The following is a 15,064-nucleotide window of genomic DNA, read 5'->3' as shown; positions in this document are numbered from 1 at the left end:
AGGATCATAGGTTCAAAGCTTCCCGCATGTCCCTGCCTCCCTGGAGGTTACCCAGGTCTATGCCCTCAGCATTCTCCTGAGTGTGCTCATCCTCTGGCTCACTACTGGACTCATTGTCTGTTGCCTGTGCAGCTGCATCAAGATCTTCTTCCTCCACTGCGTCCCCTCCTTTCCAGCACCAGATTGTGGAGAGCGCAGCATACAGCCACTATTAGTGACACATAATCTGGGGGGTACTGGAGTGCGCCCCCTGAACGGTCCAGGCATTGGAAGTGTATCTTGAGCAGACCGATGGTTCTCTCTACCACCACGCTTGTGGAGCCATGGCTCCTGTTGTACCATTGCTCAGCCTGCTCTTGGGTGGTGGAGAGGCATCATAAGCCACCTTTTGAGTGGATAGCCCTTGTTACCCAGCAGTCATCCATCTAGTTGGGCTGGGGCACTGAAGAGCCTTGGCACCTGGGAGTGTCTCAGGATGTAAGCTTCTCGGGAGCTGCCAAGGTACCTTGCACAGACTTGCAGAATCTGCATCCTGTGGTCACACACTATCTGCACGTTCATGGAGTGGAATCCCTTCCTGTTGACAATAGCTCCTGCCTCACCCGCTGGCACCTTGGCGGCCACATGCGTGCAGTCGATTACACTCTGGATGAGGGGGAACCCAGCAATCGCTGCAAAGCCTCTGGCTCACTGTGTCTGGCTGGCCTTGTCCTTACAGTAATGAATGAAAGTCACTGCACACCTGAACAAAGCGTCTGTCAGAAGTTTGATTCAACTAATTGGAAGATTCCACACAGATCCCCCACTGATGCCCATTGATCAATTCACTCTCTACCGGCAGCGCCATTACATTCTTCCCAACCCCACCTGAGGAACACCTCACAGGGCTCAGCCGATTTGTGACCCTGGAGCCACAAGACACTTAGTCCAAGCAACCAGGGCTCACCGCCTTGGCCAGATTCTGCCTCAGTGACATTTGCCACTCACACATTATAACACCTCTGAGGTCCACGGGGGGATGGGCAGCTCTTACCTGTTCTGCAAAGTGACCCATGCCAACACGGTTCTCACCCTCCCCAATCACAGCAGATTGTTAAAGCCCCTCTGGCACTGGACCCATGTGCGCTTCACCACGTCTGGGTGGTGACCCTGGATGCCACCTCCTCCCAGGCCCTTTTGGTGAAGTGAGGGGGCCTCCTCCTCTCGTTCCCGGGGACGTGTTTCCCTTCTCACTGCCACCTCTTTCAGGAGGGCAGTGAGATGCTCGTCCAATAAACGCGGGGCTGACTGCCCCACCCACCTGCCCTCCCACCTGCCGTGTCCACCCGCTGCATCATCCGTTCTGTCGACTTCCGCGTCCTTCAGTCGCAGCCTTCCAGGCGCTGCCGAAGCCGCATTTGAATCGGCCGCCGGTTCACCATTGGACCCGCTGGACGTTAAGCCTCCGCCCCCGCCCCCGCCTGCCCCTTCGCGCACATTGAAAGGCCGCGACTCATGCTGGGCAGGCCAAATCGCGGCGCGCTGCCGATTGCGGGCGGCGGTCGACTGCCCCTGCTGAGCCAGCACGCCAAGGGTAAAATTCTGCCCTGATGGTCAGGGTTTCACAGCCCCTCCCACCTGGTGGGATAGTATTGTCCCACTGAACTAAATGGAGATTTAAATGCCTCACCACATTCATTGGGGGATGCACCATGTAGGGCCGTAAAATCATGGCCTAAGTGTTTATTGATAACACCTAACTATGTACATATATACAAGGTATACGCCAAGCTATGAGCTAACTCCATGCTAGCATCTACACAGGTCTCTGTCCAGCACACAGCTGACTCTAGGCTCAGTTCATGTGTCTCTTTACATCACAGTGTGGGCAGTACTATTTCTCAGTCCCACATTAATCCTTACTATGCCATATACCTTTATACTACAGTGGTCTTCGGTGCTGATTTTACGCCAGGATCATTAATTCTTCATAGAGTTTCTATTCCACAAACTTTGTAAAAGGAATGGAACAGAGGATCACGGACTACCAGACATCCTGTCAGTTACATAAACAGGAGTAGGACATTTAGCCTCTGGAGCCTGTTCTGGCATTCAATCAGATCATGCCTGATCCGTATTTTAACCCCATCTGCCTGGGTTGGTTCTGATGTGTGTTATACAAGTGTTGTCTCTTTGAAGTTAAAAGTACCCCTTTTCAAGGTGTGTACTTAATAAACACATAACACATCAAAAGATGCATGTATGGCTCATGAACAATGGAGGTTGAACTACCATTGAGTTCATCCCCATGACTACTGGAAATGAATGAAAAACTGGAAAAGCTACTCCATTTTCCTGGGCTTCTGCGGTTTTTCTGGTGAAGCTATACCAGATGAGTAAAAGATCTCCCAGCAGAAATTCACATCCAGGTCTCTTGTTATCCACACTTTGACAATAAATGAGTAAATAACATTCTGCACCTGCTAAACGATACACATCCACATGCTTCCATAGAAGCAGGAGTAGGTAATTCAGCCCTTCGAACCTGCTCCACAATTCAATATGATCATAGCTGATCCTCTAGCTCAACGCTATACTCCCGTTCTCTCCTCATACCCCTTGACATCTTCAGTGTCTAGAAATCTATCTATTTCCTTCTTAAGTATATTCCGTCTCCTGGCCTCCGCAGTCCTCTGCGGTAGAGAATTCCACAGGTTCACCACCCGCTAAGTGAAGAAGTTTCTCTACATTTCAGTCCTTAATGGCCTATCCTGTATCCTGAGGTTGTGACCCCTTGTTCTAGACCCCCCAGCCTCACGAAACATCATCCCTGCATCCAGTCTGTCTAGCCCTGTCAGAATTTTATACCTTTCAATGAGATCCCTTCTTGTTCTTCTAAACTCCAGTGAATACAGGCCGAGTTAGTCCAATCTCTCCTCATACAACAACCCTGCCGTCCCAGGAATCACTGTGCGTGCATAAAAGTAATTTTATCTTAGAATGTTTTTCAAACTGAAGGCATTAGTATTATTTTACATATCAGTTACAAATTTGTTTTCCTTTGTGGCTGGTGCAGCATATAAAATATGACTTCTTCAATGACATGTATTTAAATTACTTCAAGATCAAAAATGGACTGTATCCTTTGACCGACTTTACATTTTTGCAAGGAAGTACTTGGACACAATTATAAGCTGTACAACACTAATATTATGCATTGTACATTTGGCTAGACTTGTTTATTCTAATACACTCTTGGTCAAACTCCCTAGTTCGACATTCCAGAAATTTAAGGTCATCAAAATTTGTGTCCTATCTCATACTAAATCCTGCTCATCCATCTCCTCTGTGCTTGCTAGCCTACGTTGACTCCCTGTTATGCAATCCCTTGATTTTAAAATTCTCATCCTTTGTTTCAACTCTCTCCATGGCCTCATCCCTCCCTACCTATGTAATCTCCTCCAGCCCCATAGCCCCTTGAAATTTCTGCCCGAGCAAACTGTGCTCTCTTGGACATTCCCAATTTATTCGCTCCACCACTGTGGCCATGCCTTCATTTGCCAAGGCTCTAACCTTAGGAATACCCTTCCTAAACCTCTCCATCTATCTATCTCTCTTTCCTCCTTTGTGACACTGCTTAAAACCTATCTCTTTGACCAAGCTTTTTTCATCTGACCTATTATCTCCTTACGTAGCTCAGTATCAAATTTTGTTTGCATACAATCCTGTGAAGCACTCCTGGAATGTTTTACCATGTTAAGTGTGCTATACAGATGTATGTAATGACTGTAACATAATCCAGAACACTGGCTCTATTGTGTGTTTGCATCTGTAATTTAAGATTTGGTAAGAACTTGTTGTCTAACACAGATGCTGATGCAGAAGCTGGAGCAAAGAGACCGCGTACTACTATTACAGCCAAACAATTGGAAACACTGAAGAATGCATACAAAACCTCTCCAAAACCAGCTCGCCATGTGAGGGAACAGCTCTCCTCAGAGACAGGGCTTGACATGAGGGTTGTACAGGTAAAAAAATATATCCTTGTGGGAAGTAATTTTCCTTGTTTAAATTTTATTAACAATTTAACTTTAGAAAATACCACTTGTTATTGTTCACCTAGTCCCTTGATCTCAGTAGAAGCAGCTTAAATGCAATTGCAGTGAGCAGTGATATCACAATGGTGTGGAGTGCTGACAACATAATGGCAGTGAGATGAAAACAAAAAACTGTGGATGCTGGAAATCCAAAACAAAAACAGAATTACCTGGAAAAACTCAGCAGGTCTGGCAGCATCGGCGGAGAAGAAAAGAGTTGACGTTTCGAGTCCTCATGACCCTTCGACAGAACTAGGTGAATCCAAGGAGAGGGGTGAAATATAAACGGACGTGCTGACATTAGAATGACGGGGGTGCTGACATCACAATGGCAGTGAGTGCTAAGATCACAATGTAATGGGTGGTAACATCACAACGGTGGTGAGTGCTGACATCACAATGGCAACGAGTCGTGATGTCACAATGGCCAGCTTATATTTCACCCCTCTCCTTGGATTCACCTAGTTCTGTTGAAGGGTCATGAGGACTCGAAACGTCAACTCTTTTCTTCTCCGCCTATGCTGCCAGACCTGCTGAGTTTTTCCAGGTAATTCTGTTTTTGTAATGGCAGTGAGTGCTGACATCACAATGGCAGAAGTGCTGACATCACAAAGGCAGTGCGTGCTGACATCATAATGTCAGTGAGTCACAATGGCAGTGAATGCTGACATTAGAATGGCGGGGGTGCTAAGATCACAATGTAATGGGTGGTAACATCACAATGGCGGTGAGTGCCGACATCACAATGGCAACGAGTCGTGATGTCACAATAGCAAGTATTGTGATTGAGCAATGCCACATGGTGAATCAGTTAACTTTCAGTCCTAAGGTAAATGTTTGTTGTTTTTAGGGTAGAATAGGATAAGGATGCAGGCACTGGAAAATAGGCCATTTTATTCACATGTACTTTTACTCTTGACGACTAGTGTTAGTGGTAAAAAATAACCCTCATTTGCTAAAAGTTGTCTACTAAAATATTGCATTGAGTATTAAAAGAACTGAGCAAAACTATCCAAATAAATTCAGAAATAGTGACTTTGAACACAACCGTTTAATAGCCTCCTAGTTGTGCGTGTATGGATGTAATGTGCTTGAATTCTTACAATTTAGATACACCCATACTCTAAATATCAACTGTAGAAATTATTCAGTCTGTAACTGGATCTAAACTAGAACAATAATGGCCCAGATCAGACACATTCTTTGGGTGTCACAGTAAAAGTTTCTTGTTCTATGGTACATGATTCACATTATGATTTCCTGTCAATGCTGCCTGTCATTGTACCCCCGCCATGAATGCTGTTAGAGCTTATTGACTCTTCCTCTACAGCACAGCTATTACTGAAGTACTTTACTAATATTTATAATTTAAAATTGAGTTTTGTATATATAGGATCAAGATTAACTGAGTGGGATTGGGGAGAGGAGGGGGACATGGACTGTAGCAACCCTAATGGCTCTGTTGAGAAAGACACTGTCCAGTGCTGAAGTCATGCATATAAAATGGTAGTATCCTAGGCTTGATCTGTGCTATCCGATTTGAGCTGCAGTGGTTATAATGGTGCCACAGCTGGACTTTGCACTCCTGGATTACAGAAGGTTAAATTCAACCACAGTTTTCAAAACAGATCACTCACCAGTGCCTCCTGTTAGAGTGTGGATTTTGAGTGAGCACATTGATTGCAACCCCCCCATCCCCACCAGTTGTAAAACTGGATGCTAAAACTCATTGTTCAGTCTCCTGCATGAAGGGCAGTCACTTTGGTGAGGTACTTTATCCCAGCACAAGCCAGGAAAATAAATGAGAAAATTGAGGAAAGAATCTGCAAAAAAAAAGTCATATTTAATTTAGGTGTTATGAAGAACTGAAGGGAATAGTGGTACTATCCTTTAAAAATCCAACATATTGCACCTGACATTGATAAAACGTTGGCTGCTTGTGATAAGTCCTCCATCTTAACCAGACTATGAAGAAAATGATCAAAGCTTCTGCAAAGGAAAGGGAGGGTAAATTGGAGAGTGAACAATCTCAGTCTTGGATAGGAAATGATGCATAGACCCTGAGCCCTGGAATAGGAAGGAGCCCTCAATAGGCCTCCATGCTGCCATATCCAAACAATAATCACTGTCTCTTCCCCTTCAGCCCTTCAATCCTGCTATTTTTCTTCTTTCGGTTTGGAAGCCGGGGTGGTCTGAGGTGCGGTCTTCAACACAGATTAAATGCTGCAGCTCAGTAACTTATCCTATCACTAGCTTCCTCTCCTGAAGTGAAGCACCTAACGCCCTGGCTGAGAACCAGTTAACGTCCTTTCAATGGAGCAGTTGCTAAAAAGAAAACTGCATATCTAATGCTTGAATGTGAATTCAATTTACTTTCTGTCCCTTGATCATCTTCTTGGTGTGTTGCCACGCCTTCCCCTGCCATTTTTCCATGCAAGATCCGGTTCAAGAGTTGGTGGTAGAGGACATTATAGGAGATGCTTCATTGTTCGGGTTGCCTCTCCTCAGTCACAGTCAACAGATTTTGTTTGGCTGTAGCCCCAGTCTGCATAAAAGCCTTGCAGTGTCCAACACTAATGCTGAGGCAATCGAGCCACAGACAATTAGGCTATGTTTCACTGGTTCCTGGTGGAAGAGATTCCTCTGGATCATTAAACAACTTATGTGACTTCATCTGTAGAGGTATTGAGCAGTCAGCAAGGTGGCATCTGTCAGGGTTACAGTCTAGGGGCTAGACAGTTGGTAAGAAATGGCCCCTTGACTTGAGCCCTTGATAAGGGGAGACTGGGGTTTCAGTGAATTTTTACCAACAGCGATTCACATCTCAGACTTGAGCCCAGATCCAGGACTTGCCCCATGTCTATTTTACAGGCTCTGAACATTGATAAAGGTGCTAAGCACAAATTACCGATGATAACTGTTAATTAAGGATGCCTTTTTGAACATCCAAATACAATTTCAAAATGCTGTATTCAGCCCCCAAAAGTACCAGATTGTGCAAAATTCATAGTGCAGTACACCTTATATTCAACTAACCATTGGAACCAGCTAGATAAAATCTATCAACAGGCTATAAAACAAAGCACAGTTAAAGGTTTATATATGGACCACTGTATTTTGTCCAAGATAATGTTAAAACATTCTAGCTAGAGTTGAACAGGTACTAATAAATGAAAATACTTAAACTTCTTTCAGGTTTGGTTCCAGAACAGGAGAGCCAAGGAGAAGCGGTTGAAGAAGGATGCAGGCAGGCACAGATGGGGACAGTATTACAAGAACGTGAAGAGAAGCCGTGGAGGGGCAAAGAATGGGAAAGAAAGCTCAGTGGAGGAGGGGGGTCTCAGTGACAGTGAGCTGAGTTTCAGAGGTGAGTAAGCCCTAGTGAGGCCATTGTATTTGAATGGTTTTGTAACCTTTTGGGGATTCCACCATTCCAGCCCTAGTGGTTGATTGAGGATCGAGAGCAATCCCTTGCAGTCGTGGCTTATGACTTCAGGAAGAGCTCTGTAGATATGGGGCGGGGGGGGGGGGGGGGGGGGGGGGGGGCGCAATTGATACAATGAAGTCCACATTATTGCTGGGGTTGTCATTGAGAAGACTAGGAATTCTCAAGTCCTGTTTTAGGCTCCTGGAAAAACCCAGTGAAGCCAGAAGGAATCTCAAGTGTAACTGGCTCACTTTCAAACTTGTAAAATCTTCTCTACCACATAAGAGGCAAAAGTTGAGAGTGTAATGGGATATTCTCCACTTACCTGCATGGGTAAGCGGCAACAGATTAAGAAGCTCAACACTATCCAGCGCAAAGCAGTTTGCTTGATCAGTACCTCTTTCGCCAGCTTATTCATTTCCTCCACCATCAATGTACTGTGACTGCACTACCTATTGAAGTGCCTAGCCAAGACTTCTTTGTAAGCACCTCCCAAAACCAATGCCTCAACCACCTGGAAGGGCAGGGCTGGCAGGTGCTTGGGAACACTATTACCTCCAAGTTCCTCTCAAAGTCACACAGCATGCTGACTTGGACAAGTATCCTCCATCATTTCTGAATCAAAATCTTGGTTTGTTCTGGATGGTGTCAAGCTTCTGGAGTATTATTGGCATGCAGCCATCTAGTATCTAATTCATAGGGCAGCATTTTCCCCCCGTCAGGGGGGATTGTGCAGGAGCGGGCGTGAGCCCAGCATGGCATGGCCAGGAGGCACTGTGCGCTCCCTGTGCAGGCGGGCTGGGGGGGGATTCCCTGAGCTGGGAGTGCACTCTTTCATGCATGCCGGCGAGAGAGTGCACAGATCTCCCTGAGGCAAAGTGCTGCCTCAGGGAGATCGGCTCAAGATTCAAAAGTTAAAGGCAGAAAAAAATATTCCTGACATGTCCCATCATGTGACACTGTCACATGAGCTGGGACATGTCAATTTCTTTTATTTCAACATTTTATACAAATTTTAAATCCCTCATGAAGCCTCATCCCGCCCGAGGATGAGGTTTTATGTTTTTTCTGAAGGCCGCCTGGGCTCTTTGCCTGCCCGCCAACCTTCAGCTTGAACGGGCAGGTCCATTAATCATTTCGATTACTTTGTTAATGGCTTTAATAGGCCATTGACAGGTTGGAGGGTGCGGAGCTGAGTTGGCTGCACGTCCGTCGAACTGAGAATCTAAATGACGCAGGATGAAGTCGGGACGCATGTCTGACATCACCCTGCATCATTTTATGCATCGGTGAACAGAAAAGGCTGCTCATAATTATATTACTCTCTTCCTAATTTATAGCACCCCTAGCTATGTTTTGAAATAATGCATGTTGTATTACAGTGGTTAAACAGCCCAATGGAATATATAATATTGCAACCAGTTTCACAAGAGTGAAACATTCTCAGTGTATAACGCTGAGTCCTTAGTTACACAGTGATAACAATCCTGAATATTAAATGTTAATACACAGTGTTACACAGAAATATAATACATCTGTTTGTACTATTTGAGCTTTTCTTATATAATACATTGGGGATTATTTTGGACAAAAGGTGAGAACATATGCCAAATGGGTGTAGTGCTAAGAAGACAAACCTGTTTAACCATCTGGATTTAGCATTCAATTTTGGTTCCAATTGCTGATTAACATAATTTGAACTTGTCTGGAGTGGCTAGAGTAGGAACCTGCAGGTTTCGCACTCAAGTGCTGATTAGATGCAATTTTTGTGGAGCAGAATGTTTGGGCTTCTCTACTTTCACTGAAGGTGTGGAGGATACTGGCTGGCACATTGCAGGATGGCTCAGGGAACAATGGAGAGCACGCAGGTTTTCTGATGTGGCACTGGAAGTTGAGGGATGTCCTGTACCTGCAGTGGGAAAAGGACATCACCCGACTCTTCTGTTCCTCTCTCCTGCCTGGCCTCATTTTCTCCTTCCAGTCTTAATCCAGACCAAGAAGGACCCGAAGCAAAAAGCCAATGACCAAGCACTCCATTTCTCCTGGTGACTCCTGTAAGGTGTCCATTAAGGTAGAGTAGCATAGTACTCACTCTTTTTAGGTGACTTGGACCTAGAAGCCTCCTGCATCTAGTGATGCATGTGACAGACAAAGCATGTGCTTATGTCTGTTCCTGTAGCTAGTTTTTCCTGGAACAGGTCGCCAACTTGTTGCCAGAGGCATCAAGCAAGGCTGACCAGGAGTGGCTCTTGCCGTTGATGTATTGAAATGATTTACAGGTTGATATTCAACCTGTTGACCATGTTAAGAATGCAGCTCCTTAGCCATCAAGTCCTGGAGTGGGATTTGAACCCAGACCTTCTGGTTCAGGGGTAGGCATGCTACCCACTGTGCCACAAAATCTTCAGATTAAAATTTGCAGACAATTTCCGGAATGCATATTGCTCAAGTGCTGGTGAAGTCTTGGCAGAGTGTCCCAATGTATTTCAGAGATCTTCTTCACAGCTTCAGCACCAATAAACATGAGCTGGAGAGTATTCCTTTAGGTAGTGCTTGAAAGTGGCACCAGTGCCACATTTACTGGGCACTGTCTGGAGAGGGTGTTAGGACAAGTGCTAGTAACCAAAACATTGTGCAGCCTCTTCAATGAGAGCCAGCAGGCATTTTAAGTGTCAAACAGCTACTTAATGAGCCTCTGGGTGACTGTTCCCAGCGTGGGCTTTGACTCCTTTCCAAGGATGGTGTCTTGCAATAAGTGCAGGCTAGACTGGAATTGCAGCTTAGGCCCCATCTTCGCCACCTTGGAGGCTCTTTTCAGTCTGATGTATTTGGTGAAAGATGCCCCCGTTATGTGGTTGTAGGGCATAACCCTTAAATTAGAATTGAGCTATAACCCTCTTGTTTAAATTAGCTAATCTGCTATGCAAATTTCTGATTATTTTATGTAATGTATATTGTGTGTTAAAGGATTATCATTTAACATTTTTGAATATACAATAATTAAAGGAAGATACAATTACAATGATAGCCTTCAGCAGTTAATCTGCCTTTCAGCACATGTAATAAAATTGCCTTCTAAAGGCAGTATTTTGTTTTTGCAAGTGCAATATTAGCCAAAAGCATTAATTATTTTGTTTGTCCTGTATTCCAGATGATCAGATCCTCTCTGAACTGGGCCACACTAATGGAATTTACAGTGGTGTGAGTGACATGGCTGGCAGACAGTTATTGAACGGCAGTTTCACTGTCGATGGCGTAGGGCAGCAGTACCACGACCTGAGAGCTAGCAGCCCCTACGGAATCCCTCAGTCCCCATCGTCTATAGCCTCTGCTCCTGCACACACCCCCTTAATGAACAGCCTTGGCTATATTGACAATAACTTGGGGATTATAGCACAAGGAGGACAGGGAATGAGCCATGCCCTGAGAATGATGACAGGCGGTCCTACTTCTGATATCTCGACAGGTAGCAGTGCTGGTTACCCAGACTTTCCAACAAGTCCTGCTTCATGGCTTGATGACATGGACCATCCTCAGTTTTAACACACCATACCACTAGTCTGAGATCCAATGAAGACGTCTAGAAAAGGACTAGTAGCCACAGCAGCTGCAGGACTTTTGAAGACAAGCAATGTATGTGTTTACAGCTTTGGTTTCCTCATTCTGCGGAAGTGAATCCAGCTCAAATACAGCACAGAGATCAATGGACCAAACTACTGGTCTGGGACAAGCACCCATCTAGATGGACCTTCCTGCTGAACTAATGCTTGCAAGTGAAGGCAAAAGTATGCACGTTGGTGGCATTTTATTGACTGAAATGCCAAATCTGATGGAGACAAGTAGGTGGGTCGAGGAGGAGGCAACTGCGTTCTTACCCTAATTATAAAAGAGACAACAGACCTTGAGATGACCTGACTGTAGGCTGTATTTCACTATCATTAAAATTCAAATCTACAAGTAAAATGACAAGAGGTAGAGTTGGTTGAGACAGTCAGTGTAAAGTAAGTTGTAGATACAAAAGTTCTCTCGCACAACTCGGTTTTACTTAAAAAAAAAATAACTTATTTTACCGAGAATATGGATGTAACCCAAAAGCAAGGTTCCCACAAAACGTCCTTCGTTAGATTTAGATGGAACATCCAGTGTCCGGAGTCGCTAGTTACAGATACAAACATTGTGTGTGCTGGGAAGGTGATGTTGACAAGGAGAGGAGATCATTCTAACCTTGCTATTCTGCATGCACTGTTAGGTTTACATCTCCTTGTATGTCTTTCACCCATCATAGGAATAAAGGTAGGCCATTCAGCTCCTCAAGCTATCTAGCTGCTCAGGTTCCATAATCCTTAATAACCTTGCCTAACAAGGGCATTAAGGGAATTGGATTCTGCTCCAGCCTGATAGTGAATTGTGTGGCCTATGAAGCACATTGTGTGTAAATCACAACTGATACACACTGGGGCATCATGTTCCTGCCTGGGGAAGCCCAGGTGATCTGGAATTTTCCCATCGATCTTTTGAGATTGGGGGACTCTTAATTGTTTGGCAAGCAAGTTCAAATGGCTGTTCACAGAAATGTTGTGTCTGCAGATCCTTATAAATTTCCAAGTGCAGAAGAAACCTTAAATTAACAAACAGCTGTCGCAGGCTGGTGTGGATTCAGAAGACCTGAACTGCTCAAAGCTTCCCTTTTGCCTCCAATCTCCCAAAAGTCACTTACTTAAATCTGCATTGCTAAGCTGCACAGTGCTGGTCTGAAAAGTGCCCTTCAGCTTTGGTAGGTCGGGTTTAAATCTAGCTGCAAGGACAGTCTGTCTAAGGCTTTCCATTCCTTTTTGCTCTCTGGTGTATATCATTTTTTTTCTGGTATAAAGAAAGCTTTGTAAAATACTGAACTTTACTGTACTCAATTTATATCCTCCAAATGTAGATGGTGCTGTTGGAAAAGTTTTTCCCCTACGTTTGTGTCATTTTAGGCCATCGAGATGGAGAGTGTAGCTGAATGCCATCTGCATTCCACACATAATGGAGATCTCCCTTGTTGGTCAACTCAGATATGGTACAGTCTTATAACTTTCTTTCTGGGACAATTTTTAAAAATCATTTCACTGATAGAAGAACTTGTGATGACATTAAGACAATCCTCTCTGGCTCTGATGCAACTTGTAGTGAATGCTTTTGCAACCATACAGCTATAGATGATATGGGGGAAAAAAATTGTAAAAGGTGAGTTATTCCTGCATTGTGGTCAATTCCTGATAAATATAAACTAGTTTGCTATGAAACACTCTGGATCAGGAATTTTATTAGCTCCCTTTTTGTTTGAAAAAGCCAGTTTGCAAATCTTGCCATGTAATCATTAATCCAACAGCACACTTGAAACAAAAAAAGCAGTTTAATTAAAATGTTTTGCAACATGACTTCTAAGCTATGCTAACACTGTAGAAAAACTAGTACAGTGTTTAGCATAAAAGGTGGATAATTGATGAACATTTAACCATTTTGCATTTAAACATTCTACTGAGGAAATCATTCAGGGGGAGCAAATGGGAAGTGTTTGATATGCACAGGAACACACTCTAAATCATAAGCAAATGATAAAAGATTTGATTCCCTGGAAAGTAACACAGACAAGGTGGATGGAAAATAGTTTGGCTCATTGGAATTTTACATGGTGAATGTGAATGGGAAGTGGTTTGGCATTTTGAAATGTAATACAATGGGAGTGAATGCAGTGCATTGGAAATCTATACAATGGGAGTGAACAGTGTTTAAAGTGGCTGGATGTTCTGAATGTTCTTCCGGCTCTGAAGCAAGAGCAGTCTTGAAGTCCATGCCATCCTCTCACCTACGTTAACTCCTGGATACAAATGCAAAGTTTGTTTAGTTGGTTGCTATTCTATCCAAGGGAGTGAATGAGGGGACTCTATTGGAATCCTATGCAATGGTAATGAATGGGAAGTGTCTTTAGCCCATTGCACTTTTAAATAATGCGAGCGAAAGGAAAGCCCAATGAAATTCTTTGCGTGGTTTACAGTTACGCTGGCACAAGGTGTGCAGAGCTGACTGCAGGAAGATTCCACTCATCTGAGACAATTTTGAGACTATAGCATGGTCCTGGCCCTAGAGCACCTTCACTGTTCTATGGTAACAATGATCTGGAGTGTGAAACAAGAAGCAAATTCACCATGTCTGTGAGCAAAATATATATTCTATCTGGGTTCTACCTGACTAGTGAAATACTGTAAGTAGCTAGCCTCTAATTTATCAGCCTATTTATTCAGGGTATGTTTCACGTTAACCAGACAAGTTAAATGGAGTCAATGTGAAACATAAAACTTTTGGCTGCCTTCTCATGCCCACATATTGGGTTATTTACCCCCAGGTGTAACCCTATCAGTAAAATGAAGGGAAGTACATAGTGTCCAGCATATTCAACAGTCAAGTCATGAGGGATAACAAGACCATGATCAAAGTTACCCAAGGACAACTTCTGAAGCTAAGTTTCCCAATTTCAGATTAGCTGAGAATTTGCAATGTGTTTGGCCTATGTTAACCCAGCTGTGGGTCACTTTCCCTCATTCCTCCCTTACTAGCACCTTTCCGTTCCATTCAGACTATGAACTTCCACCCCTGGTTATAGCACATTTTTTTATTCGTTCATGGGATGTAGGCGTTGCTGACTAGGCCAGCATTTATGTCCAGATTTCTATTGAATTCAAATCTCACCATCTGCCATGGTGGGATTCGAACCCGGGTCCCCAGTTCTCTGGGGACTGACGTTCGAATCCCACCATGGCAGATGGTGAAATTTGTATTAAATAAAAATCTGGAATTAAAAGTCTGATGATGACCATGAAACCATTGTCAATTGTCATAAAAACCCATCTGATTCACTAATGGGATGGAAATAGGGAAGGAAATCTGCCAAACTTACTTGGTCTGGCCTACATGTAACTCCGGACCCACAGCGATGTGGTTGACTTTTAAATGCCCTCTGAACAAGGGCGATTTGGGATGGGCAATAAATGCTGGTCTAGCCAGAAATGCCTACATCCCATGAACAAATAAAAAAAACTTATAACCAGAGAACAACTGGAATGACGTGGGGAAAATGTTTCCATTAGTAGCAGAGACGAGGACCCGAAGGCACAGCCTCAGAGTAAAGGGAAGACTTTTTAGAATAGAGATGAGGAGAAACTTCTTTAGCCAGGGAGTGGTGAATCTATGGAATTCATTGCCACAGAAGGCTGTGGAGGCCAGGTCATTGAATGTATTTAAGTCCGAGATAGATAGATTCTTGATTGGTAAGGGGGGTCAAAGGTTACAGGGAGAAGGTGGGAGAATGGGGTTGAGAAACTTATCAGCCATGATTGAATGGCAGAGCAGACTCGATAGGCCGAATGGCCTAATTTGTGCTCCTATATCTTATGTTCTTATGTCTTATGGAATACTCAGCCTGTGACAATACCACTATGCTACCACCTCCCCCATGACAGTTGGCTTCTATGAGGTTAATACCAATCAGTTTTAGGAGCTTGCTTCTTAAGCTTTAATCAGTATT

The 15,064-nt window shown here is 44.0% G+C and overlaps 1 protein-coding gene across 2 annotated transcripts in view; it reads left to right on the top strand.

The window, feature by feature from the left end:
• lhx4 (LIM homeobox 4) overlaps nucleotides 1-11,046 on the top strand; it is a 326,165-nt gene extending 315,119 nt beyond the window's left edge. For both annotated transcript variants that reach the window (XM_041208942.1, XM_041208945.1), the window contains 3 exons: nucleotides 3,850-4,007; nucleotides 7,272-7,443; nucleotides 10,655-11,046. In XM_041208942.1, the coding sequence (XP_041064876.1) occupies nucleotides 3,850-4,007; nucleotides 7,272-7,443; nucleotides 10,655-11,046 (722 nt within the window). The remainder of the gene's footprint in view (nucleotides 1-3,849; nucleotides 4,008-7,271; nucleotides 7,444-10,654) is intronic.
• The last annotated feature ends 4,018 nt before the right edge of the window (nucleotides 11,047-15,064 follow it).

This window comes from Carcharodon carcharias, chromosome 16 (genome assembly GCF_017639515.1).
Source record: "Carcharodon carcharias isolate sCarCar2 chromosome 16, sCarCar2.pri, whole genome shotgun sequence".
NCBI classification, from domain to species: domain Eukaryota; kingdom Metazoa; phylum Chordata; class Chondrichthyes; order Lamniformes; family Lamnidae; genus Carcharodon; species Carcharodon carcharias.
This window is presented reverse-complemented; position numbering and strand designations above follow the sequence as displayed.